Source organism: Bubalus bubalis, chromosome 11 (assembly GCF_019923935.1).
Source record: "Bubalus bubalis isolate 160015118507 breed Murrah chromosome 11, NDDB_SH_1, whole genome shotgun sequence".
Lineage (NCBI taxonomy): Eukaryota > Metazoa > Chordata > Mammalia > Artiodactyla > Bovidae > Bubalus > Bubalus bubalis.
The window spans coordinates 67471563-67495215 of NC_059167.1; the positions used below are offsets into that span (position 1 = coordinate 67471563).

General features: G+C 36.2%; 1 protein-coding gene and 1 non-coding gene across 2 annotated transcripts in view; both read right to left on the bottom strand.

The window, feature by feature from the left end:
- The window catches only part of BUB1B (BUB1 mitotic checkpoint serine/threonine kinase B), a 55384-nt gene that overhangs the window by 23978 nt on the left and 7753 nt on the right, over positions 1–23653 (bottom strand). Inside the window, exons 3-9 of the mRNA XM_006073030.4 lie at positions 23000–23059; positions 22468–22612; positions 18381–18577; positions 9144–9313; positions 7754–7968; positions 7490–7581; positions 5586–5812 (exon numbers count right to left, since the gene is read on the bottom strand). Of these exons, the coding sequence (XP_006073092.2) occupies positions 5586–5812; positions 7490–7581; positions 7754–7968; positions 9144–9313; positions 18381–18577; positions 22468–22612; positions 23000–23059 (1106 nt within the window). The remainder of the gene's footprint in view (positions 1–5585; positions 5813–7489; positions 7582–7753; positions 7969–9143; positions 9314–18380; positions 18578–22467; positions 22613–22999; positions 23060–23653) is intronic.
- On the bottom strand, positions 13381–13452 carry TRNAS-AGA. The gene has a single exon. It is a non-coding gene; the product is annotated as a tRNA-Ser (tRNA).

The following is a 23653-nucleotide window of genomic DNA, read 5'->3' on the forward strand; positions in this document are numbered from 1 at the left end:
ACTAGTGGAGGTGATGGAATTCCAGTTGAGCTATTTCAAATCCTGAAAGATGATGCTGTGAAAGTGCTGCATTCAATATGCCAGCAAATTTGGAAAACTCAGCAGTGGCCACAGGACTGGAAAAGGTCAGGTTTCATTCCAATCCCAAAGAAAGGCAATGCCAAAGAATGCTCAAACTACCACACAATTGCACTCATCTCACACGCTAGTAAAGTAACGCTTAAAATTCTCCAAGCCAGGCTTCAGCAATATGTGAACCGTGAACTTCCTGATGTTCCAGCTGGTTTTAGAAAAGGCAGAGAAACCAGAGATCAAATTGCCAACATCCCTGGATCATGGAAAAAGCAAGAGAGTTCCAGAAAAACATCTATTTCTGCTTTATTGACTATGCCAAAGCCTCTGACTGTGTGGATCACAGTAAACTGTGGAAAATTCTGAAAGAGATGGGAATACCAGACCACCTTACCTGCCTCCTGAGAAACCTGTATGCAGGTCAGGAAGCAACAGTTAGAACTGGACATGGAACAACAGACTGGTTCCCAATAGGAAAAGGAGTACATCAAGGCTGTATATTGTCACCCTGCTTATTTAACTTATATGCAGAGTACAGCATGAGAAACGCTGGGCTGGAGGAAGCACAAGCTGGAATCAAGATTGCCGGGAGAGATATCAATAACCACAGATATGAAGATGACACCACTCTTATGGCAGAAAGTGAAGAAGAACTAAAGAGCCTCTTGATGAAAGTGAAAGTGGAGAGTGAAAAAGTTGGCTTAAAGCTCAACATTCAGAAAACGAAGATCATGGCATCCAGTCCCATCACTTCATGGCAAATAGATGGGGAAACAGTGGGAACAGTGGCTGACTTTATTTTTCTGGGCTCCAAAATCACTGCAGATGATGACTATAGCCATGAAATTAAAAGATGCTTACTCCTTGGAAGGAAAGTTACGACCAACCTAGACAGCATATTAAAAAGCAGAGATTACTTTGTCCACAAAGGTCCATCTAGTCAAGGCTATGGTTTTTCCAGTGGTCATGTATGGATGTGACTGTCGGACTATAAAGAAAGCTGAGCACCAAAGAACTGACGCTTTTGAACTGTGGTGTTGGAGAAGATTCTTGAGAGTCCCTTGGACTGCAAGGAGATCCAACCAGTCCATCCTAAAGAAGATCATTCCTGGGTGTTCACTGGAAGGATTGATGTTGAAGCTGAAACTCCAATACTTTGGCCACCTGATGCGAAGAGCTGACTCATTGGAAAAGACCCCGATGCTGGGAAAGATTGAGGGCAGGAGGAGAAGGGGATGACAGAGGATGAGATGGCTGGATGGCATCGCCGACTCAATGGACATTGGTTTGGGTAAACTCTGGGAGTTGGTGATGGACAGGAAGGCCTGGTGTGCTGCAGTTCATGGGGTTGCAAAGAGTCAGACACGACTGAGCGACTGAACTGAACTGAACCAACTTGGTGCATGGTGATGCCTTTTGTTGAAATAGGGAAGCCTGTGGTACATTTGTATATTGGGGTGTGGTTTGTGATATAAATCAGTAAATGTTTTTGGTTATGTAGAGCTTAAAATGTCTATTGGAGAGATTTCCCTGGTGGTCCAGTGGCTAAGACTCTGAACTCCCAATGCAGGGGGCCTGAGTTCAATCCTTGGTCAGGGAACTAGATTCCATATGCCTCAACTAAAGACCCCCATAATGCTCAATGAAGACTGAAAATGCTGTGTGCTGCAACTAAGACCCAGCACAGCCAAATACATATAAATTTTAAAAGATGCCTATTAGGACAGCCAATAAATGCAGGCAACTAAATATCAGTCTGGGGATCAGGTGAAATGTCAGGGATGGGGATATGAATTTGAGAGTCGATAGCTTGTAAACAGTATTTAATCCATTACTTAAAGATGGCTGTGGAAAGAAGAGATAATTGGGATATTTCAGAACCCTCCTGGGCCTCAGGAAGAGGTCCTAGATGAGAACAGTAAAGGAAATGGAGCAAGAATACACCATCAAGGAAGAAGCCAAAGAGAAGCATTTCATAAAGCATTTCATCAACTGTACTCAATGAAGCCAAGAAGTCAATGAAGATCAGGACTCAGAAACAGCCATTGGATTCAGCAAAAAGGAGGTTTCTGATCACTGTGATCATTGGAATAGAAATGATGCTTGAGGAAATGTTCAATAGGTAAGTCATGTCTGGCTCCTGGCGACCTCATGGGTTGCAGCATGCCAGGCTTCCCTGTCCTTCACTATCTTCTCAAGTTTGCTCAAACTCATGTCCACTGAGTTGATGATGTTATCAACCATTTCATCCTCTGTCACCCCATTCTCCTCCTGCCCTCAGTCTTTACAAGCATCAGGGTCTTTCCAATGAGTTGACTCCTCACGTCAGGTGGCCAAAGTATTAGAGCTTCAGTATCAGTCCTTCCAATGAATATTCAGAGTTGATTTCCTTTAGGATGGACTGGTTTGATCTTCTTGCTGTCCAAGGGACTCTCAAGAGTCTTCTCCAATACCACAATTCGAAAGGATCAATTCTTTGGTACTCAGGTTTCTGTATGGTTCAATTCACTTCTGTAGATGACTACCGGAAAAACCATAATTTTGACTATATGGACCATTGTTGACAAAGTAATGTCTCTGCTTTTTAATACGTTGTCTAGGTTTGTCATAGCTTTTCTTCCAAGGAGCAAACATCTTTTAATTTTGTGGCAGCAATCTGCAGTGATTTTGGAGCTCAAGAAAATAAAATCTGCCCCTGTTTTCACTTTTCCCCCATCTATTTGACATGAAGTGATGGGACCAGATGACGTATCTTTGTTTTTTAATGTTGAGTTTTAAGCCAGCTTTTTCAGTTGAGGAAATAGTAGGCAGCAAAGATTACAATTCCCCCCAAATCTTGCTGTGAAAGGGAGTATAAAAATGGGGTTGTAGTTGGAGATGAATAAGGATAATGAAGATTTTCTTTCTTTTTAAAAAATAGAGACATTATATTTGCCTAAATTAGTACGAATGGTTTAGTAAAAAGGGAAAATGCTAGAGGGGGAAGAAATAAGGACCATTCCTTTGATAGGAACAGAGAAATGCTAAATTTTAACAAAAAGAATGAGTGTACAGATAGCAGAGATGGCAGATTTGGTGGAAGAAAATGGAGTTACCATCACATTCCTTCTATTTTCTCAATGAGGTTACAAAGGAGATTCTAGGTCAGGAGGTACAGGGATGTATATTTGAAAATGAAAGAAAATTAAATTAGTTGTTTAGCAGAAAGAAGAAATTCACCTATCAGGTAACTAGTAAGATTGTTAGGCACTGGTAAATGTCGTGGTCAAGAATTTAAAATGAAGACTTCCTAGGTGGTCCAGTGGTTAAGAATCCGCCTGCCAATGCAGGGGACACAAGTTCGATCCCCGGTCCAGGAAAGCTCATGTGCCCTAGAGCTAACGCTCTGCAACAAAAGAAGCCACCACAATGAGAAGCTGGTGCAACACAACTAGAGAAAGCCCACGCACAGCAACGAAGATCCAGCATAGCTAAAATAAAAAATAAAAAGGATTTAAAATGAGACCAATTCATAGTTGCATTTTTCTCCAGCTACATTTAAACTATTATACTTGGATGCAGGTACAGAGTGTGAGGAGATAGCTGGATTTAACTAGGGTTGAGGTTTTGCCAGGTGAATACAATAGAGTGGATGGTGTAGGGGTAGAAATAAGAAATGAGGCAGGTATGTAGAATACTAAGGAGGTTTGATGGGTAGGGAAAAAACTGGAAGACATGAATTGGAAAGAAACTTTTTGAAGAAGGGGGAAAATGCTTTAGAAGTAGTAACGGGAAGAAAGGATAACAGCCTTGTCTTTAGACCCAACCTGTGGCTTCCTCATTTCTCATGTCCCTACCTGAGAGTTGAATGTCAGCAACAATCTTTGAGGCTAGTTTTAAATATAACAAGAAACCACTTTCTTATAGGCATGAGGATTTCTTAAGAGTACAAACTAGATTCAGAGACAAGATTAGGAAAAGAGTATTACAATATCCTCAGAGGTCAATACTTCTTTCAGTACTCAAATCCCAACTAACCCTAGCTCAGGTTCTTCTTTAGCTAGTTGAGAATAAAATGTACTATTTTACTTTGCTATACTTGGTGTCGCTAGAGCCTTCCCTTCAGGAAGCAGTAGTTTCACCTAAGTGCCTTGCTCCTTTCCCAGCTCATATGTGGCTATTCTGCTAGCCTATTTCTTTGCTGTGGTGGTTTCCACTTTTAAAAAGCTTCACACAACTAGTTCCTTATCTTTTACGCATTCCCTTTCTCCTACCTAGACACATAGATTCCATTTTTCCATATATTATTTGAGGCCAGAGCACTTCTGTCAGTCTTGGAAGGCACTAGTTGATGTAACAAATAAGGCAATTCCAAACTTATTAACAGGCTGCTTTACAGACCTTTGCTTCTAACTTGCCACCTGAAACTCTGAAATGATTTTTTTTCTCTAACAAATTATAAGTGACGGTTAAGTTTCCCAGCTAGCCCTATGAATGTCACATCTCTTTAGGTGAGCTGAGCTGCAGGTTACTCTGGATGATTGTGTTAAAAAAAATAATAATAAAAAAAATTTCTTCATTCTTGGTATATCCTAGTCAAAATGCCTAAATGGATAAAATTTATTTTTGTACCCCTCCCACCCCCAACCTCCTTTTCTATATTCTCACTCATCTTCTAATGCCTTAAATTCCAAATGCTAAACTTCCCTACTTTCAGCCTGTTTTGGGCACCTTTTGCCCCCAAGCATCTCTAGGCTTTAGAATCAGAACCACTTCCTACTTTTCCCAAATTTCCAGTTTTTCAATGTATACTGTTAAGTCACTTCAGTCGTGTCCGACTCTGTGCGACCCCATAGACGGCAGCCCACCAGGCTCCCCCGTCCCTGGGATTCTCCAGGCAAGAACACTGGAGTGGGTTGCCATTTCCTTCTCCAATGCATGAAAGTGAGAAGTGAAAGTGAAGTTGCTCAGTTGTGTCCAACTCTTAGCGACCCCATGGACTACAGCCTACCAGGCTCCTCCATCCATGGAATTTGCCGCTCCTCCATCCATGGGATTTGCCAGGCAAGAGTACTGGAGTGGGGTGCCATTGCCTTCTCTGTTTTCAATGTATAAGCCTCCCTTAACTCAGAAAGAATTCTTTAATAAACAGGACATACAACTATCATCTAAATGACAGAGTCCGTTAATCTAAATTAGCCCTGGGAGAAATTTCAGGCACAGTATCAAAAGTAAAGTGAAATATTTAGAAAATATTAGGAAAAGCACTTTTCTGTCTGCCTATTGCAGGGAAATATGAACTGCATGCAGTTTCTTTACTTTTGAACACAAACTTAGTTGTTTAAAATTTTCCCTTATGGGTTTCATAGAAAGCAGCAATGGAAGTTCAGCTTAAATAGAGAAACATAGAAACCACAGAGGCATCACGCAAAGTTACACACAACAGCAGTAACTTTCCTCAGGCTTAAAATAGCAACCCAGTCTTCCTACAACTAAGTTATTTTTACAAACTTGAGCTAGATAAATACACATACCTTCTCTTCGCTCTTTTAATTTCTTCCGGAAAACCTCAGCCCGGATCTCTTCAAAGGAGAACTCCCCCACTCCTGCATAAATCTTCTCCTTACAATACATCATCTTCTCCTTCTTTTCAGACTCTTGCTGAAGACTTTGAACTCTCTGCAGAAGATCTCCTTCTTCCTTTCCAGGCTTTCTTGTGCTTAGAATGTGGTTTATACTGGGTTCAATTTTACATGGTGTCCTAAAAGAAGCAAGATAATTATTATTTATCATATAGATCAAATGAGCTGTTTCTTACGTTTTGACAAAACACAGGGATGATGTCAGTTGTAAGATTATATATGATGGATTCCAAAAAACAAAAATGATTAAGAGGCTAAAAATAATTTACATAGTCCATCAACAATTATGTTCTGAGTACTACTAGGATGAGGAAGGAATTAGCTATAAGTTAAGAGTCATCAAATAGCTTATATTACTTATAGGTAAAAATAAATCTTAATAACATATCTTTTTTTCAAAGGAGGTAATATTTTTATTGAAGTATATATAGTTGATTTATAATGTGTTAGTTTCACATGTACAGCAGTGATTCAGTTATATATTATATATATATATGTATATATATATTCTTTTTCAGATTTTTTTCCCTTATAGGTTATTACAAAATATTGAATATAGTTCTCTGTGCTATACAGTAGGTCCTTGTTGGTTATCTATTTTATATATAGTTATGTGTATATGTTAATCCCAATCCCCTAATTTATCCCATACCTTTCCCCTCTGGTGGGCTTCCCTGGTGGCTCAGACGGTAAAGAATCTGCCTGCAATTAGGGAGACCTGGGTTCTATTCCGGAATTGGGAAGATCCCCTGGAGAAGGGAAAGGCTACCCACTCCAGTATTCTTGCCTGGAGAATTCCATGCACAGAGGAGCCTGGTGGGTTACAGTCCATGGCTCGCAAAGAGTCAGACATGACTAAGCAACTAACACTGACACTTTGCCCTTTGGTAACCATAAATTTGTTTTCTATGACTGTGGTGAATAACCAAATCTAAATAGAATCCAGTGTACAAAATGAAGCTAACTTATGCCCATTTCTCACTGTTCTGAACCCAGAAGAATTAGAAATACAGCATTTAGAGAACTGATGATGTAAAATTCAACATTATCAGCTGAAGGGGAAGAGTAGAGAGTGGTAATACAGGTTTGAAAATGGAGCATACCTCAATCAGGATCAGAATCACTTATATATCTTTTATTTTTTTGTGTATCTTTTTACAACTAAAGATATCTGGTCCTCAACTCAGATACACTGGATCAGAACTTTTAATGGTCCAAGCATCTACATGCTTAAAAAGCTTCCTCAATTTGCTCAACTGATAAAAAGACTTTATGAAAAAACCTACACAAACATCATATACCTAGCATATAATGAGGGGTTACAAATTATATATGAAGAAACTCTTGCAAAAATGGGACACAAAATATGACCTAATATTACCACTCCACAATGTTATATATTAGACTGAATCTCAGACTGCCTGATTATTTAATCATCTATTATATTTCATAGAAATGCCAAGAAAAAGACATCCAGAAAGAAAAAGCAGGTTATGAGCAAAAACTGCCATAATTCCTCACTACTGTCAATAATAAAGGTAGAACATCTCCCTTAAATAGCAGTGACCATCTTTGACTACACCAATTTAAATATAAACCTATTGAGTTTATTCCTTAATAAGAATAACAAGTGGTCTTTTAGCCCTAACACACTTAAAAAAAAAAAAAAGACATAAAGGAAATAAAACTTTCGTTTACTTTCATTTCCATAAAGAAGAAAAGGCTTTAGGAATTAGATAGGTGCCCCTGCCAAACTTAGTAATTTCCACCACAAAATATCTGGAAATCAAACTCACATAACTGGCTGTTGTGCAGTCTCTTCCACATATGGAGTAAAACTTGGAAGCATAGAGGGTACAGCTGTCATAGACGCTGTATTGCCTCGAGGCTGGCGATGAAGAAGAAAACTAAAATTACCATGGTTTTACATTCTGATGCACCATATGCAGACCATGCCTAATTATTCAAGAGGAATTAAAAGAGATGCTAAAAATACTCCTATATCTGAACTCTGAAGCCTTTGTTATGTTAGCAAATAAACTGGATCTTAGAGTCCTTACCCTGTATTCCAAAGGCCTGCCTGTGTTCCAAGGGCCGGCTTGCAGCTCATTTTCTTTGCCCCTGGACACAGGAGGTGCTATCCATGGCTGGACTGTAGGCTTAGATGGCTCTGCTCTAGAATCCTCATCAGCATTTTCATCAAAAACAATAATTCTAGTATTACTTTGCATCTGTTGAGGAACTGGATTTTGGAGACCTCTGATCTGGCTTGGAGCTAAGAGAAAAATATTAAACTCTCAAAATCTAAATTTAAAAATCTTCACCAATTTAGATGCCCAATAAGGTATACCTGAACCCTTCCCAAATCAAGATTACTTCTACTACCATAGAATCAGAGATTTTTTTAAATAATAATTTTTAAAAACCTTAATGCATCAAATAATTAATTTTTAAGTCTATTCTGCATTTGTTACTTATACCCTCCCTCTTTTCCCTCACCTGTAATCTTTTACATATATATATCCAAAAAATAAATTCTGTATCTTCCTTCAGTTATCATTCTAACATTGTTTAATTTTATCAGGATTAACTGAAATCTTAATATTCATTTTTCTGGTAAAACTTTTATCTCAGCTGAAATGTACTGAATCTAAAAAAAAAACCAAGTTAGCTCACTTATTATTGGTATTCTCTTTAGTGGGGCTGCTTATTAGAGTCAAGCTTCATCATGATCTGGATAAAATATTTTTTAGGACTATATTCTCTGTACTCTAATTCTCAGATCTCCAAGGAACATTCTGAGTATTACAAAGTTGATATCAGGATAGGGATAAGAGATCTAAATATCTGGTCTATGTGTCTAACTGCTATAAATGTGGTTAATAAAAGCTTACTGCTCTCTGTACCTTCTGGTCAATTTTGCTGGGAACCTAAAATTTACCTAAAAAAAGAGCAGATTTAAAAAACAGCTATTGCTGATCATCTTTAAGTATACAAAGAGAGCCCAATTTCTGACCCTCCAAAACTGAAGATCAAATTAATACATTCTTTGTGAATTTGGTACATGTAAGCTTTACTTTGATAATACTTGCTATATTACTGCATATCTTTCAACTAATAACTGAAACTCAGAAACTCTAGTTGCTTATTACTCTAGATAAATATTAGATTAACTTATTCTTTTTTCTTTTCCTTCCCTCTGTCTTTCCCTCTTTCTTTGCACTATAAGAGTCCCAGAATAGGTGTTTCTTAATTAAAGACACAAAATGCTGACATGTTTTAGTGTTACTGTACACTGTGATCTCAGCTTCTCCTTAGACTTCTTTTTTGCTTCCTAGTAGTCGAAACAGTAGGACAATGTTCATATATATATTTATACATGATTTCCTTACATAATTTGCCTACCACCCGAAACTAAAAGCTTCCCATAATAACACTTAACAAACTTACCCTTGAGAGCACCCCCTACACGGCTGATTGGAGCTCTTGCTGTCTTTTTCCCTTTGCTTTTTAGTTCAGCCAGTGTGCTTCGCTGTGGTACAGAAGATCCCACAACTTCCTCCTCCTCTTCTTTCTCAAGTGCCAACAGAGTTTGCCGAGACACTCGAGCTTGGAATTGTCTAAAGTAAGAGAAGGGACCATTAACAGTTGGTGAGATGAACACTACTGTCCAGATTCAATTTCCTAATTTGCTAAACAGGGGAAGAGTGGGATGTAAGGGAAGAAATATATAAAAATAGCCAAAAGAAAGTGTTTATTCTCTCAGAAACAAAGAAAGCCACCTTGAAATCAGAGAAGGTCCAAATTTGTATGTCCAAATTTGACCAATCAAAAATACTCTGAAGAGCACCAGCAGGTTGACCTCGGGATTAGATCAGTGTCTTAGATTAAGATTATAGAATATATTAAGATCAGAGTTTCCCATCAACTTTTTATTATGACTTTTTAAACTCACAAAATAGTTGAAAGAGTGAGCACCCATATATTCTTTACCTAGATTAACTAATTGTTAACATCTTGACACATCTATTTTATTGTCTCTCTTGCTACATAGAATCCCCATCGGATTCCCTACCCCAACATTTTCCCTGAATCAAATGAATGAAGTTGCATTAAACATGACATTTTACTTTTTAGTAAAACTGGTAGAAGTTTGAAGACTAAACTTCTGTGCAGTTGCCAAAGTATTAAGTATTATCAAAAGGGTAAAGAAATTGAATAAACTGCAAATGCTGGCCAAGATGCAATAAACCCATATTAGCTTCTCTCTTTCTCACCGATTAGAATTAAAAACTCTAAAAAAAAACTTAAAAAAAAAAAAAAGAATTAAAAACTCCAGACAAAATACAAAAAAAGCAACCGAGGTCTCTAAAAAGTAAACAAAAGCAAGTAGACTGTGGAGAGGAGTCAAAGAAACAACCCACTCAAGGCTGTTTCCTGTTTTTTTTTTCCCCCTTCTCTTTTCCATTTGGTTTTGAATTGTTACATTAGCAGTGCAGGAAGCTAAAACTCCTAAAGAAACCTCATCTTTTTTTCCAGAGGAAAGGAAAAAGTGGACTGTGAGGGCCAATGAGTATGGGAGAAATATTGGAGGGGATGAGCTGAAGAAGAGAATCTCCTGATTCTATACATGAATTGGCACAAGCCCTGGACCACCCTTGAGCTATGCATACACAAAGCAGACCCAAAGCAGCACAGAAAAGGCTTTGAGAACTGAATTATAATATAAACCACTGTCCAAGCACTAGACTAACCCTGGAGTAACAGACAAATGGGATAGACCTAAAGGTCTCTGAAAATTGAACTGACATTAGAACCACCACTCACATAAGTTGAAAAAGAAATTATATCTGAAGGCTGGTTACCTAATAAGACAAAAGCATCAACATTAACAGGACCTAGAGTCTAATAATACCAGTATAAATGTCTAGTATATAATCCAAAATCACCTGACATATAAAGAACTAGGAAAATGTGACCAATTCTCAAAGGAAAAACAGAAATACAAATATCAAATGACAGCTTCCTGGTGGCTCAGACAGTAAAGAATCTGCCTGCAATGTGGGAGAACTGGGTTCGATTCCTGGGTTGGGAAGATCCCCTGGAGAAGGGCATAAAAACCCACCTCAGTATTCTTGCCTGGAGAATCCCCAAGGACAGAGGAGTCTGGAGGGCTACAGTCTGTGGGGTCGCAAAGAGTTGGACACAACTGAGTGACTAAGCACATTACAGCACAGTGACCAAAAACATAAATATAAAAATAACAGCACAACCATGATTGGTATTTATGTAGAAATTTTATATATAGTCTAAAGAATAACATTAAAAAAATCACAATATTGTAAAGTAATTATCCTCCAATTAAAATAAACTAATTAATAAAAAAATAAATAAAAACATCAAATGACCCAGGTGTTGAGTTTTCAGACAGATTTTATTTTTTTATTTTTATTTATTTATTTTTCAGACAGATTTTAAAGCAGCTAACGCAATGATACTCCATAATATAAAGGTAAAAATATTTTAAATGAATGGAAAGACAGAAATTCTCAAATGACACACAGAAACTATGAAAGAGAATCAAATGGAAATTTTAGACCTGAAAAACACAATATCTGAAGTAAACAATTTACTGGATATACTCAATATCAGCATGGAAAAGACTGAAAAAAAAGAGTAAATGAACCTGAAGACAAATCAATAAAAATTGCCCACCCTAAAGAATAGAAAGAATTAAGTTAAAATTTTGTTTTAAATGAATAGAGCTTCATGGACCTGTGGGACAGTATCAGAGAGTCTAATATATGTGGAACTGAAGTTCCAGAAAAAAAGGTATAGAAAAGTATTTTAAAAATAATGGCTGAAAACTTTTCAAATTTTGTGAAAGGCATGTCTTTACAAATTCAAAAAGCCAAGTAAACCCCAAATGGATTAAATAAAGGCAATCATACCTAGATACATCATGATCAAACTGCTGAAAAGCAATGTTAAAGAAAAAAAAAACTTAGCCAGAGAAAATCAACTCATTACAAAAAGGGGGAAGAACTGTTCAAATGACTATAGATGTCCCATCAGATATCAGAGAATCTAGAAGACAGAAACATGCTAAAAGAATTGCTGGACCAAAATTCTACATCCAATGAAAATATCTTTCAGAAATAAAGATGAATAAAGACACTCTCAGGGGATTCCCTGGGGGTCCAGTTGTTAAAATTCCACGCTTCCAAAACAGGAGGCACGGGTTTGATCCCTGGTTAGGAAATCAAGATTCTGCATGCTGTAAGGCTGGGGTTGGGGGCGGTGGGGGAGACATTCTCAGATGAAGAAAAACTAAGAGAATTTATTGGAAAAGATTCACTCTAAATGAATGACTAGGAAAAAAACCTCTTTTGTCTGACAGGAAATGATATCAGAGGAAAACCTGGAACTTCAGGAATAAGGAGAACAAAAATGGTAAATATAACAGACTATTTTTCTCCTAAGTTCTTTAAAATACATATGGCTTTTGAAAGCAAAAATTATAACATTGTCTGATGAGATTTTCAATGTATGTAAATGTAATACTTAACACCAGTATATCAAGAAAGTAGGGAAGATATAGAACCTATATGGCTATAAAGCTTCTATTATTTTACTTGAAGTGGTAAAATATTAACTCTAAGTAGACTGTGAAAGGTTAGGTATATGTATTATATACCCTTGAGGAACCACTAAAAAAATAACAGTCAATAAAGTGAAACACTAAAAAAAAAAAACAATCCAAAAGAAGACAGTAAAGGGGCAACAAAGGAACAAAACACAGAGAAACTGAAAACAAATATTAAAATAACATATCTAAATCCCACAAAGTTGGTAATTCCATCAAAATGTTCTAAGTAAACCACATAAAAAATATTGTGAGAGTTGAGAAAAACACAACATCCAACTCTTTGCTGTGTATAAGAACCACTTTTAATAAAAAGACACTGTCAAGTTAAAAGGGAAAAGAGAAACCTGATTTAAAAATGGAGAGAAGACCTTAACAGACTTCTTCCAAAGAGGAAAGGCAGATAGCTAAAAGGCACATGAAAAGATGCTTGACATCAGTAATCTTCAGGGAAATGCAAGTCAAAACCACAACGAGGTATCACCTTACACCTGTCAGAATGACCATCATCAGAAAGAACACAAATCACAAACGTTGTCGAGGATGTGGAGAATCCTTGTACAGTGTTAGTGGGAATGTAAACTGCTACAGCCAGTGTGGAAAAGAGCATGGAGGTTTCTCAAAAAACTAAACAGAACTACCATATGACCCAGCAATTCCATTCCTGGGTATATATCTGAAAAAAAAACAAAAACACTAATATGAAAAGACACATGCACCCCAGTGTTCAGAGCAGCATTATTTACAACTGCCAAGATATGGAAGCAATCTAATTGTCACCAACAGATGAATGGAAAAACAAGATGTGGTATACATATATAGTAGAATACTATTCAGTCACAGAAAAGAATGAAATTTTGCCATTTGCAACAACATGGATGGACTTGGAGGGGATTATGTTAAGTGAAATAAGTCAGAAGAAGTGAGTCGTGTCCGACTCTTTGCGACCCCATGGACTGTAGCCTACCAGGCTCCTCCCTCCATGGGATTCTCCAGGCAAGAGTACTGGAGTGGCTTGCCATTTTCCTTCTCCAGGGGATCTTCCCAACCCAGGGATCGAACCTGGGTCTCCCACATTCTAGGCAGATGCTTTAACCTCTGAGCCACCAGGGACTCAAAATAAGTCAGATAAAGAGACAAATACTGCATAATATCACTTAAATGTGCAATCTAAGAAATACAACAAATTAGTGAATAAACAAAAAAGAAACTTACAGATATAGAGAACAAATTAGTCAGTACTAGTGGGGAGAGGCAAAATAGGGGTAGGGGATAGGAACATACAAACAATTAGGTACAAACTAAGCTACGATGACATATTGTACAACACAGGGAATATAGTCAATATTTTATAATAACTACAGATGGAGTGTGTGCACACACTAAGTCACTTCAGTCGTGCCCAACTCTGTGACTCTATGGATTGTGGCCAGCCAGGCTCCTCTGCCAATTGGATTCTCCAGGCAAGAATACTTTAGAGGTTGCCATGCAGGGTCTTCCTGATCTAGGGATCAAATCCACATTTCTTATGCCTACTGCAATGGCAGGTGGGTGCTTTACCATTAGCACCACCCAGAGTATAACCTTTAAATATTGTGGATTACTACATTGTATACCTTTAACTTTTACAGCACTGTACATCAACTACCCTTCAATAAAAAGAACCCCCTTTGTTAATAAAAGGAAATCCATGCAAAATCCTGTAATATGAATGTTTGTAGCAGCATTATTTCATAATTGCCAAAAAAATGAAAACAACCTAATGCTCAATAACTGATGAATGGATGAGTCATGCACTATATCTATAGAATGACATATTATTCAGCAATAAAAATGAAATACTGATATATGCCACAACTATGTTCATCTATAATGAACCTTGAAAATACATTAAGTGAAAGAAGCCAGTCACAAAAGACCACATAACGTGGGATTCCATTTATGTGCAATGTCCAGAATAGGGAAACCCAGAGAGAAAAAGCAGATTAATGGTTGCCTGGAACTGGATTGAGAGGGACTGGAGAGTCACTGCTAATCAGTTCAGTTCAGTTCAGTTGCTCAGTTGTAGCTGACTCTTTGGAACCCCATGGACTGCACCAGGCCAGGCTTCCCTGTCCATCACCAACTCCGGGAGCGTGCTCAAACTCATGTCCATCAAGTCGGTGATGCCATCCAACCATTTCATCCACTGTTATCCCCTTCTACTTTCAATCTTTCCCAGCATCAGGTCTTTTCCAACGAGTCACTTCTGTGTATCAGGTGGCCCGAGTATTGGAGCTTCAGCATCAGTTCTTCCAATTAATATTCAGGACTGATTTCCTTTAGGATTGACTGGTTAGATCTCCTTGAAGTCCAAGGGACTCTCAAGAGTCTTCTCCCATACCACAGTTCAAAAGCATCAATTTTTCGGTGCTCAGCTTTCTTTATAGTCCAACTCTCATATCCATACATGACTACTGGGAAAACCATAGCTTTGACTATATGGATCTTTGTTGGCAAAGTAATGTCTCTGCTTTTTAATATACTGTCTAGGTTGGCCACAGCTTTTCTTCAGGGCAAGTGTCATTTAATTTCATGGCTGCAGTCACCATCTGTAGTGATTCTGGAGCCCAAGAAAATAAAGTCTGTCACTGTTTCCATCGTTTCTCCATCTATTTGCCATGAAGTGATGGGACTGGGTGCCGTGATCTTAGTTTTCTGAATGTTGAGTTTTAAGCCAGCTTTTTCACTCTCCTCTTTCACTTTCATCAAAAGCCTCTTTAGTTCTTCTTCACTTTCTGCCATAAGGGTGGTGTCTTTTGCATATTTCAGGTTATTGCTATTTCTCCTGGCCATCTTGATTCCAGCTTGTGCTTCATCCAGCCCGGCATTTCACATGATGTACTCTGCATATAAGTTAAATAAGCGCGGTGACAATATACAGCCTTGACGTATTCCTTTCCCAATTTGGAACCAGTCTGTTGTTCCATGTCTGGTTCTAACTGTTGCTTCTTGACCTGCATACAGATTTCTCAGGAGGCAGGTAAGGTGGTCTGGTATTCCCATCTCTTTCAGAATTTTCCAGTTTGTTGTGATCCACAGAGTCAAAGGCTTTAGCATAGTCAGTGAAGCATAAGTAGATGTTTTTCTGGAATTCTCTTGCTTTTTCTATGATCCAACAGATGTTGGCAATTTGATGTCTGATTCCTCTGCCTTTTCTAAATCCAGCTTGAACATCTGGAAGTTCTTGGTTCACGTACTGTTGAAGCCTGCTGCTGCTGCAGCTAAGTCGCTTCAGTCGTGTCCGACTCTGTGCGACCCCGTAGACGGCAGCCCACTAGGCACCCCTGTCCCTGGGATTCCCTAGGCAAGAACACTGGAGTGGGTTGCCATTTCCTTCTCCAGTGCATGAAAGTGAAAAGTGAAAGTGAAGTCGCTCAGTCATGCCCGACTCTTAGCGACCCCATGGACTGCAGCCTACCAGGCTTCTCCGTCCATGGGATTTTCCAGGCAAGAGTATTGGAGTGGGTCGCAACTGCCTAGCTTGGAGAAATTTGCGTATTACTTTGTTAGCATGTGAGAAGAGTGCAATTGTGTGGTAGTTTGAACATTCTTTGGCATTGCCTTTCTTTGGGATTGGAATGAAAACTGACCTTTTCCAGTTCTGTGGAATAATAATAAGTATGGAATTCATTTTGGGGTGTTAAAAATGTTTAAAATTAGATTGTGGCAATGGTTGCATACCTTTAAAACTGTTGGGAAAAAAAGTAAAGAAAGGAAAAGACGTATCATGAAAACTAAAGAAAGCTGGACTGGCTATATTAATATCAGATCAAGCTGACTTCAGAAAAAGTATGATCAGGGATAAAGATGAACATTATATGATGATAAAGGGATCAATTCTAAATGTGTATTTACTTAATAGAACTTCAAAATATATGTAGCAAGGCTGATAGGAGCTCAAAGAAGAGATAAATTCACAATAAAAGAGGGAATTCCCTGGTGGTCCAGTGGTTAGGACTCTGAACTCTCATTTTCGAAGGCCCAGGTTCAGTTCCTGGAAGGGGAACAAAGATCCCACAGGCTGTGTGGGAAAAAAAAGAAAAAGAAAATCCCACACACACAAAAAAAACACAATAAAAGAGACTTCAAGATTCCTCACTCAGTAATTGACAGAATAAGTAAACAGAAAGTCAGCAAGGATAAAGAAGACCAGAACTGACTACCAATCTACTTGACCTAAGAGTGACATTTATAAAATATTTTATTCCAAAACAGCAGAAAACACATTTTTCAGGTGTACACAAAACATTCACATATTCTGGGCCATAAAATGAACCTTAATAAATTAGAAAGACTTGAAACCATACAAGTTATGTTCTCTAACCATAATGGAATTAAACTAGAAATCAGTAGCAGGGAGATAACTGAAAAATCTCCAAACATTTCCTAAATACACTTCTATATATCCCATGGATCAAAAGGAAGACATAAGGAAAATTAGAAAATATTTTAACTGAATGAAAATGAAAATATAGTATTATTATCAAAATCTGTGGGATACAGCTAAAGCAGTGCTTAGACAGAAATCTTTTATATTAGGAAAAAAAGCTCTAGAAAACAGTGCTCTAAGTGTCACCTTAAATTAGAAAAGGGGTAAGTTAAACCCAAAGTAAGCACAAAGAAGGAAATAATAAAGAGCAGAAATTAATAAAATCAGGAGCAGAGTATCAATTAAGATTAAAAAATCAATGGAAGCAAAATCTGATTTCCTAAAAAGATCAATAGAAATTGATAAACCAGAGGACCAATATCAGGATTATCAATATGAAAAAACAAAGAAGGAAGGTCACTACCTAACCTATAGACATTAAAAAGATAATAAAGGAATACTATGAACACCTCTATGCCTACTAACTCATCACTTAGATGAAGTGGACCAAGTCCTTGAAAGACAGAAACTACCAAAGCCTATTCAAAGAAATAAAAGATCTAAATAAATGGAGGAATACATCTTGTTCATGCATAATACTAATCAAAATCCTAGAAAGGTGATTCTAGAATTTATACAGAAAGTCAAATGAACTAGAAGAGTTAAAAAGAACAATTAACTGATTTCCAGACTTACTATAACTCTTCAGCAATCTAGATAAGGGTAATATATACCAATGATAGACAGTAAGATCAAAAGAGAAAACAGAGTAACAAATAAACCTACACAAATATGATCACCTGATTTTTGACAAAAATGCAAAGGTACTTCAATGGAGAAAACTTTTTCAACAAAAGGCACGTGAATAAATAAGGCTCATAGGTAAAAAAAAAGAACCTTAATACCTTCTACAAAAATTAACTCAAAATGGATCACAAATTTAAAACAAAAAATAAAACTATAACACTTCAGGATAAAAACACAGGAGAAAAATCTTTGTGACCTTCAGCTAGATGAAATTCTTAGATATACCAAAAGCACAACCCATACAAGAAATAATTGATAAATTAAACGTCTTCAAAATTAAAAACTTCTGTACTGTAAAAGTCACTTCCAGAATTAAGCTGGGAGAAAGGTTTACAAATCATTCATCTGACAAAAGACTTGTATTCAGAATAAAGAACTCTTACAACTCAAATGCATTATGCTAAATGAAAGCAGCCCGAATCAAAAGACTATATACTATATGATTCCACTGACATGACATTATGGAAAAGTCTAAACTATAGGGCTGGAGAATAGATCAGTGGTTGCCAGAGGTTGGGACTGTGAGTAGGTGTTGACCACAAAGGGATAGAATGTGGGAATTCTATGGAGTGATGAAATAATTCAACTATATCTTAATGATGATAATGGTTACATGTTTCTATTTACTTGTGAAAACATAGAACTGTACATCAAAGACTAGATTTTACTGTATATTAAATAGAAAATATTGAAATATTGTCTTTTAAAAAACCAAATAGTAATGAAATTAACTTGCCAGTCCACAGAGAGCACTTTATTCAGATGCAAAACAACTTTTTGTATCTATTAAAGAGTTACAAAAAGCTGCAGAGAGGAAGTTTACCTGTGCTGGGACTGCAGTCTTTCCAGTGGTTCAGCCTTCTGTTCAATACCTTCTTGAAATATCAGATCTGCTTTCTTAAAGTTTTCTCTAGCTTCATATTCTTCAGCCCATGAGATATAAAACTGAGCAAGTGAAATGCCAATTCCTTGGTTATGTAGATAACTGTACATATCCAAAGGTTCATTGCATAAATGCCCCTGTAACAAATTAAAAGCATTAGCAGTTAACCAATTTTTCTTCACATATTGTCTGTTATGTGCCAGTCACTGGAGATACAATATGTAGTTTCTGCACTGAAAAAAATATTATCTATTATTATAACACAAGATTACAAGGAATATATTGGGAGGACCCAAAACACATTTACACTAATCCCTTACCCAACAAAAGTAAGGAATTAATTTGTAAGAAAAAGAAATGCGGAAGAAAGCTTTCAAGAATGCATGACATTTGAGCGTGGCCCTTAAGGAGAAATAGATTTATATAAGGTAAAGAGTGGGAAATGAAGTGCACTCTAGGCAGAGAAAAAAGCATAAGCAAAGACACTGAAGACTAAATTTGTGGAGGTGTAGGCTAGATAGAAGTTTGAGGAAAAAAGGTGTGACCAGGCTTGAAAGTCAAGCTCATCAATTGTAAATATACCTGATAGTCAATGTTATATGTGTTGGGGTAGGAGAGCTAAGAAATGACATGGTCAAATCTGTATTTTAAAAGGGACCTTATTAAGACCAGCTACAATACAGATAATTTGAGCAGCAAAAAGGGAAAGGGAAGGGATCAGTAAAAATCCCACACCACTAACAAGTTTGATATATTTTTTCAGTCTTTATTTTTCTCCTGAGGAAAAAAAGGAACATATATCATTTTTCCACAGGATAAAAAGATTTTTGTCATTTTATAGTTTTAATCATAATTAAATATTTTTATTCCATTTAACTGTGCATCATTCATTTTTCCATGCTGCTACTTAATTAATATTTTTGAACGGGTGAACAATGTTCCAGCTAGTAGATCTTTCATCATTTAACTATTCCCTTATTTTTTGGACAAACCATTTCTAATTTTTCCCAATTGTAAATAATTGTGTAATGAATACCTTTAAGCATATTGCCTTTCACATTTTACATTATTCCCTTAAGATAAATTCCTATAAGTGGAACTATGTTAAAAAGTAAATTGCTTTCTAAGACGGTTATACAAATTTAAAATGTTAGTAGTTATTTCCAAATATAATTTCATAGCTAATATTTATTTTTAAAAGTTTCTACTTTCATATAAAAATAACATTTCAGTGTTCTCATTAAGAGTTCTTTTACTACTGCAGAGGATAATATTTTCTCCTGTTCATTTACTACATGTATTTTCATTCAAATCTTTCTGTTCCTGATTGCATAGCCTTGGTTTAGTCTGCCTCGTATGTTTTACCATACATCTCAACACTTTCCCTCTTTCTCTTCTGTTACACTTAACAATTAATTGCTTACCATCTGTCTTTCTCAATAAAGTAAGTTCCACAAAGGCAGAAAACATTGCTCTCTACTACATTCCAGTCCCTACCCACAGTCTAGTAGAAAAAAATGAAATGTTCCATTTATATCATTAACAAAATCCATTAGTATCTTATAGTTTAATTTCATAGTAATTCAGTAATGGAGTTTTTCTGCTTATTCAAATTAGAGATGTTTTCCCACATGTGATGATATTTCAAGCAAAGTAATAATTCTCAATGTTTATCACTGTAAGAGCAAGTCCTTGATATCTATTACTACATAAATAAAGTTTAAAATTGACTGCACTTCAGTAATGGTTTTCTGAATAGCTGTGGTGAAGCATGGGGCACTGAATACAGTTTGGGTTATTCTAGAGTGCTGAACAAGATCACTTAAGAAATAAATAAAAGGATAAGATGGTTAGATTAATCGATTCAAAAGTTAAACATATCTTTCTGGTAACTCTTAAAAAGCCAAATTAAAACCATTTTAAACTTTTAACTAAAAATACTGGATATTTTCTAAGAACAAATTTTTCCTTAGCTAGATTTTAGTTATCCTTTATAAAAATGACTGGAGAAAACTTTCTGCAAAGCAAAAGAGTAGTTTGAGGAACCCATCTTTATTCCTTTTGACTAAGAAAGAGAGCAAAATAATTTAATATGCACCTTGTTTCCCAGGTATAAAGTTTAGATTACTGCTGATCACTCTAGGACTAATAATTTGAATTTGAGGGTTTTTATTTTTTTTAAATGTTGAATTTGAGGGTTATCTAGACCAGTGCTTTTCCAATTACCTGTGGTGAAGGGGGCAGTTGTTTTTTTTTAAATGTTGAACTTGAGGGTTATCTAGACCAGTGCTTTTCCAATTACCTGTGGTGAAGGGGACAGTTTTAGGCGTGTGTGTTTAAAAGTTTCCACTGCATTGTTGACTGATATTTTTTAAAAAGACAATAAAAATAGAAGTTACAAGAAAAATGATGTGCATAGATGCGCAACATTAAATTGTTAATAAAATTTCTAAACGCTTACTCTCAATTTTTGTATTTACCTTGAACAGTCCACAGATCATTCTTTCAGGAGCACTGGTTTAGATTATGCTTTTTACTCTATGATAATTATTACTCTTCACTATAAACACTGGGTTAACACAAGTGAACAGAGAAATTATTCCAATTACTACTTTTAATAGCCTCAACTAAATATAATCATAGAAACCTGGGATTAAATGTCACTTTAGAGGTTTATTTAGTTCAACCTTCTAATAAGTCACATATAAGAATATTATATATAGAATGAACAACAAAATCTATTGGTACACCATCAGGAACCACAGTCTCCATACTAACAAATCTGTTTAGCATTCTTTGTGTGCTACCCTTTCTTATAAATTCCCATAACTACTATCCCTAAGGTAATGTCACCAACTTACATAAGGATGCCAAGATATGTCAAATGACCTGCAGAAATCAAGATAATTATGTCTTCAAGATTCATTTAACTATATTAATAATTATTTTATTATATTTTAGCCAGAAATATAGAGATATATTTTAGCCAGAAAACTTATTAATTTCCAATGTTGGTATTTCATCGTATTACAATGATTGTTGAAAATAGTCTATTATTTAGAATTACTTGACTACTTATTTTTAATTTTTTATATATTTTATTTAAAGTTTTTATCCAATATCTAATTCTATCACCTAAAATTCTATTCTAAATATTTACCACTTGCCTTTTTTCCTTTTTTTAAAAGAATTATTTATTTATTTATTTTTGGCTGCATCAGGTCTTAGTTGGGTTAGGTGGTCTTTTTTTGAGACGTGTGGGCTTCTCTCGAGTTGTGGTGTGCAGGCTCAGTAGTTGTCGTGTGTGTGGGCTTTGTTGCCCCATGGCCTGCGGGATCTCAGTTCTCCAACCAGGGACTGAAACTGTGTCCCCTGCATTGGAAGGTAGATTCTTAACCACTGGACCACCAGGAAGTCCCCAGTTGCCTTTCTCTAATCTCTTTTAGGATAAAAGAGAAGAGTTAATGTCTAAGAAACTCTGGTCATCATTTTTATAAAGATGTTTTCATAAAAAATCCTCAAAAGTGTTCTTAAAAGAACTACATGTCAAGTAAGACAGTACAAAGTGGTCAGGTCAATAGTTTTAATTATAGCAACATACTAAATGAAAAAAATGAAAGACAGATAAAATATAAACAACACTTTTTTTTATGGTGATGATTCAAAAAATGGAAGAAAGGAAAGGCAGAATCACCTACAAAAGCTTTTCCCAAACAACTGTACTACTACCTACCACGTGCTGGTTCCCATATGTCCTCCCCAAGTACAGCTGCACGGACTAATGATTAAAATTGATAAGTAACCCATTCCTACAGAGAGATATATAGGCCTTATGATCACTTTTAATGGGTTAAAAAAATATATAGTAAAATGCATCTCTAGATGGAAACAATTTAACAAATATTGAGTATTTATGGAATGTTTAGTATCTACTGAACAGCTCAGTTTCTGGATGTATAAGATACCTATAGAGAAAAATCTCTTAATTTAATATTTTAAACTCAGATGGCACTTCAGAAAGACTTACCAGCTTAAGCCAGAGACTAAGAAATCGAGGATCATTATAATATCGTTTTTCTCCTTGTAGTGCTTCTACAGCTCTTTCTAATAACGTTGACATATTGCTTTCCTTCCCGCCCTGAGGATAGTTTTGCTCTGTCCAGTTAATATATCTGAATAGGAAGAGAGGAAATGAATTATTTTTCAAGTTTAACATGTCTTGTTCCAAGATCCATTCTGGACTTTTCAAAGCAGAAATATCTAATATGTTGACAATGTTTATTTAGAGGTTTTCAGTGACATGTCCTAAACCTGTATCTCTCAAACTTTTCTAAATATTGCTAATATGTACCTGTGGGAAAAAATGAGGATGGTGGCAGATGGGTATAGCTCACAGTCGCACCTCAGGAAGATACACTATGATTATTCTGCTTCTTCGTGTCTCAAAAACACTACTCTCTACTCTAACACACTGCTTCACACAACCCAGTTTGAGAAGCATAGCTAAAAGAACTCCATCTATTGAGTTTCTATTGCCCTGTTAAATAAAAAAGACTCACCTATCCCAAACATCCAGAGGGTCATTTCCAGCATAAAATCGAATTTCAGATTCAAATGCTCTGAAATTTAAACAGAAAATGTTAGCATAAGCAATAGTGATAAAAGCCAAATGAACGAGTGTCACCTTTATTTTTATTCATTATTAAATATTTAATATCAATCTAGATAACTGTATTGGAGTTTGACAGCTTGTTAAACAGAAAGAAAAAGAATAGAAATAATCAGGATTCTGTTTGATAACATAACTGGAGAGATAAAATATGAAGAAATTAGAGAAATTTCAAGACAACTTATAGAAAAGCACTATTACACAGCATTTAAAGCTCTGGAACAAGACTCCCAAGGTTCCAGTGCAGCTCCACTAATCACTAACTGACATTAGAAAAGCTATTTAAACTCTGCTTTCAGTTACCTCATCTATAAAATGGGGATAATAATATGATCTATCTTATTAGGTTGATTAGTCTTAAGTGTAAAGTGGTTAACAAAGTAAGTAGTTAAGTACTCAATAAATGACACCTACTACCTTTATATGCATATGATAGTACTGAAGAAGCTAAATATACACACACACATAAATATATACCCAGAAATAAGACTCTTAAAGAGAAATTCCATGGATAACATTAGTCAAAGAAGAATTAGACCATATA